Genomic DNA, 5,000 nt, shown 5'->3' on the forward strand with positions numbered 1-5,000 from the left:
AACAGCCAGAAAAAAGGGCATACAGACAGAGTAGACAAATTGACAATACAGACACAAACACAAACACACACACACACACACACACACACACACACAAACACACACACACACACACACACACACACACACACACAAACACACACACACACACACACAACACACACACACACACACACACACACACAAACACACACACACACACACAAATAGATTAAAGCCCAAGGCTGATACACCCACAACACCCCCCCCCCCCCCACACACACACACCTACATCCAAAGTATGCACACACACTTACATCCAAAATATGCACACACACACACACACACACACACACACACACACACACACACACACACACACAAATAGATTAAAGCCCAAGGCTGATACACCCACAACACCCCCCCCCCCCCCACACACACACACCTACATCCAAAGTATGCACACACACTTACATCCAAAATATGCACACACACACACACACACACACACACACACACACACACACACACACACACACACACACACACACACACACACACACACACACACACACACACACACACACACACACACACACACACACCAACCCATGTGTACGCTCACACACCTCTTCTTTGTGGATGACGTTGATGCGTGTCTTGATGTATGGGAAGGCGTGGGAGGTGGTGAGGATGGACTTGCGCTTGTACTGCTCGTGCAGGTCACCGTGGGCGCGGCCGTCCAGAGTGAAGGGTGTGCAGTACATGAAGGTGCGCAGGTTGTAGTTCTTGTCAAAGTAGGTGATCCTCTCCTTCAGCTCGTATGTGTCGAAGAAGGGCTCCACGTACGTGATTTGGAGGCAGGCCTGCTCGACATACAGATACACACACACACGAAACGCACACACACACACACACACATTCACATGCACACGTAAGCTACTGTTAAGCTACCGGTTCTGGAAGGCATCTCGGTGAAGAAAGCCACTGTTTAAAGACTGATATAAATAGAAGTGAATTGAGCAAGGAATAGAGACAGTGCATTAAAGTTCAAATCTCCCATCCACCATATGGAAGAGCTCATGGCCTTTTCCTGCTGGATTGAGTTCAAGACAGATTCAAGTGCCGAGCCTTAGGCCAAAATTCTTGCTTTTTCCCCCTTTCTCATGCAAACTCATTTGCCTCTCCTTCCTGAAGGGAATCTCACCTTATTGGGGTCCATCTTGGTCTTGTCCACTGGGTTGGAGTCTTTGATGATCTCAACCACATCATCACCAAAGCGCTCTGCATAAAACTCCTGCAGAAATACAGGAGACCATAGCATTGCATTAAGCACTCAATTAATGATAGATCGATATGGGTTTTTCAATGGCCGATGCCGATATTAAGAGAATAGGGTGGCCGATGCTGATTAACTAAAAATGCCAGATATCGGCCCGATTAATCAGCTGACCGATTAATCGGTCTAACACTACACCCAATGTCCATTAACTAGCCATTCATCACATATAGTTATGCATAAGCAATTTTTACATTTAAAATAGCATGTATTTATGTTTTACTAATTCATCAGCCACTTTTCTCCACAGCAACTGAAAATCCATGTTGTGCAGACACAGCTCTGGCAACACAGCTCTTTCTCTTCACCTCTCCCTCTCTCTATATATTATTGTTAGAATTTGGTTGTGTATACAACATGATTTAAATTCTGTTTTATTTTTTGTGTGAAAGAAGTTGTAAATGTAAATGGTGGTGTCATCTCTTCTGTATCTCTTTCTACATCTATATATATATTAATAATAATAATAATAATAATTAATTTAATTTGTAATGCACTCTTCATTCAGAAGAATCTCAGAGTGCCAACATATTAGAAACTAACTATAATAATACAATACAATTAAAATGAGTTAACATAAGCATAATTGAAATTTTTTAACATAAGATTTAACACAAGGCCAGAAACGCCTTCCAGAAATAAAAATGTTTTTAGTCCAGCTTTTCCATATATTGTTTTCTCTCGGTCTGAAACCGGTGAATCACTGCACAGAAAGCCCAGACAAATGAAAGATGAGCCCCCCTCCCCTCCCCGCCCCCTCCCCTAGGCCATGGGTACACGTGCCTCCAGGCGGTGGGAGATCTCGGCCAGCTTGGTGATGGAGGGCTCCTTGTAGACGAACTCCTGCTCGTCCAGGTCGCCAAAGCGGCACCCGTAGAAGCCCACGCGGAAGTAGGTGCCGAACATCCTCTGTTTGCTGTGGGGCGGGGAAGACAGACGACATTAGCATCGTGAGTGGGACAGGATCAAGGAGCAGTCTGTAACATGTCATTGTTGGGTGTCTATGGCTGTTAACCTCTCAACACGGGGGGATGACTCTGTGAGTGTGCCTCTATGTGAGAGAGTGTCTGTCGGAGCAGATCAGTCTGGGCATGTCTGTGTGTGTGTGTGTCTGTGTCTGTGTGTGTGTGTGTGTGTGTGTGTATGTGCAAGTGCATTTATCTGTGTGTGTATCTATGTGCCTGTGTGTTTGCATGTGTGAGCATATCTGCGTGAGTGTGTCTCTGCCTCTGTCCCTTTGTGTCTGCATGTTTGTCTGCGTCTGTGTGAGTGTGCGTATGAGTGTGTGTCTGTGTGTCTATCAGTGTCAGTGTGTGTATGAGTCTATCAGTGTCAGTGTGTGTATGAGTCTATCAGTGTGATAGAGTGTGATGGTATGAGTGTGTGTCTGTGAGAGTATGTGTATGAATGTGTCTGAGTTTGCGTGCATGAGTGAGTCTGTGAGTGTGTGTATTGGTGTCAGTGTGTGTCTACATGAGTGTATCTCTGAGTGTGTGTGTGTATGTGTATGTGTGTGTGTGTGTGTGTGTGTGTGTGTGTGTGTGTGTGTGTCTATGAAGGGTGTATCTGGGGCAGTGTGAGGGGCTGAGTGAGAGGCTGAATAGCTCATGGGCCTGAGGTGCACCACTCATTCCAAGCCCTCTCCCTAAATGGGCTTTATATAACTGTGGGAGTGATTGTGTGTGTTACACTGAGTGAGTGTTGGTATTCACTGAGTGTGTGTTTGGGTTTTTTACTCACTCGTTCAGGGGGGCAGACAGGACACCGGAGCCCACAGGCAATACAGGAGAGAGGAGAGAAAGAGAAAGAAAGAAAGAAAGAAAGAAAGAAAGAAAGACAGTTGTTCTTTTGTAAGCGGTGTCTCTCTCACACACACACACTCACACACTTATAACATTTATTTGACATAAATTTGAGACGCTTGAGTGAAAGTGAATAGTTCTTACCTCCCATCCTGAGCTCTGGAGGAGGTTGTGCACAGACCCAGGCAGACAGAAAAACAGAGAGAAAGAAAGAGAGAAAGAGAGAGGTAGGGAGGGAGGGATGACCAAAAGGAACATCAGCATGTGATGAAATAACATTATCACAGACCTAAGAGGATCAGAGATTTAACAAGACTTGGGCCAGCAAAGATGTGAAGCAGACAGGCAGACAGACAGACAGACAGACAGACAGACAGACAGACAGACAGACAGACAGACAGGCAGACAGACAGGCAGACAGACAGACGCTATCCCTTGGCTGGATTTTCCTGTCTCACCCACATCTCCTTTGATACTAAGTCCTCATATTCCCTTCATACAGTGAGATTCAAGCATGTGCCTCCCTGCAGTAATGAAGGCCAGCAGTGGACCCTGTACCCGGCTGAACCGACCTGGTTGTAAACTTTGTTGAAGGCTTCCTGCAGCTTGCCGTGGACGATGGCCAGCTTCTTGAAGTCCCGGTTGGCTTCGTGGACGGGCAGCAGGATCTTATAGACTTCATTGATGGCCTCATACATGGCAGCCTTAGGGAACGAGTAAAACACCCAGAGAAAGATAGAGGGAGAAAGAGAGACAGAGAGAAGGAGAGAGGGAGAGCGAGAGAGAGAGATTTATCATTCCTTTATAAAAAAAAACAGTTGCTAGCAGTTTCGCATAAACATACCATTAAAAAACACATTCAACATCCTGGTCATAAGACTTACATCCTTGGTTTAAAAAAGAAAGACAGCAAGAGCACTACGCCCTCTGACACATTCTTCTGGAAAGCAATAAGTTTATCATCTCCAACTTCAGACGAGGGAGCGAGAGGGAGCGAGAGAGAGAGAGAGAGAGAGTGGGAGGGGATGAAAATAAGACCGAGAAGGAGAGAGAGAGATTCAGAGACAGACTCTCTCCCCATAGCACAGCTGTTGCAGTAGCTGCCGCCTTCAGTAGCCAACTGAAAGCAGACCCTGTCCTAATCTCACCATACACACACACAGACACAGACACACACAGACACACACAGACACACACACAGGCCTTGCTGTGATCCCCAGCTCAACTCTCTCCACACACACACACACACACACACACACTGAGAGCAGGCCCTGGCGTAACTCTCACCATATTGAAGGAGGAGGCGGCCTGCTCCAGCAGCCCCACCAGGCCCGACTCGCTGAAGTATTTCCCAGCGCAGATGCCCTCCTCCTCAGGGGACAGGATGTCATCAGACACGGCAGATTCTTCCAGAACGTTTGAGGAAATGCTCTGTGGAGAGAGGAGACGGAGAAACGGGTGTGGGACTAGAGCTACGCACCATCTGCTGCACTGAGAAAGCTAAACACACACACACACACACACACACACACACTCACATAAACGCTGTCATTCATACACATTTATATGATTGCACACACAAGCAGACACACACATAAAGGCACACACACATTCATACACATCTATATGATCACACTCACATACACAAGTACACACACACACACACACACACAGAGAAACACACCATGATGAACACACCAATAACCAAACTCAAGTCTGTTGGTCCTGCTCACCTGGAAGGTCACACAGCCAATGGGCAGGTAGCGGCAGTCCTCCAGCATGTTGAGGTACTCGGCCACCAGGGCGGCGCTGTGCACCAGGCAGTGGGCGGCCTCAGCATGGTTGCCCCTCTCCGAGTGCTTCCCCGCCATGTTCTGCAG

At 46.9% G+C, this 5,000-nt stretch overlaps 1 protein-coding gene across 6 annotated transcripts in view; it reads right to left on the reverse strand.

Moving 5' to 3' along the window:
• Positions 1 to 5,000, reverse strand: part of LOC105905751 (dedicator of cytokinesis protein 7-like) — a 50,127-nt gene that overhangs the window by 5,046 nt on the left and 40,081 nt on the right. For all 6 annotated transcript variants that reach the window (XM_031575453.2, XM_031575475.2, XM_031575460.2 and 3 more), the window contains 7 exons: positions 4,854 to 5,000; positions 4,408 to 4,551; positions 3,693 to 3,824; positions 3,265 to 3,279; positions 2,102 to 2,227; positions 1,187 to 1,276; positions 609 to 845 (listed from right to left, as the gene is read on the reverse strand). The exon at positions 4,854 to 5,000 is cut by the window's right edge and continues 46 nt beyond it. In XM_031575453.2, the coding sequence (XP_031431313.1) occupies positions 609 to 845; positions 1,187 to 1,276; positions 2,102 to 2,227; positions 3,265 to 3,279; positions 3,693 to 3,824; positions 4,408 to 4,551; positions 4,854 to 5,000 (891 nt within the window). The remainder of the gene's footprint in view (positions 1 to 608; positions 846 to 1,186; positions 1,277 to 2,101; positions 2,228 to 3,264; positions 3,280 to 3,692; positions 3,825 to 4,407; positions 4,552 to 4,853) is intronic.

This window comes from Clupea harengus, chromosome 1, assembly GCF_900700415.2.
Source record: "Clupea harengus chromosome 1, Ch_v2.0.2, whole genome shotgun sequence".
NCBI lineage: Eukaryota > Metazoa > Chordata > Actinopteri > Clupeiformes > Clupeidae > Clupea > Clupea harengus.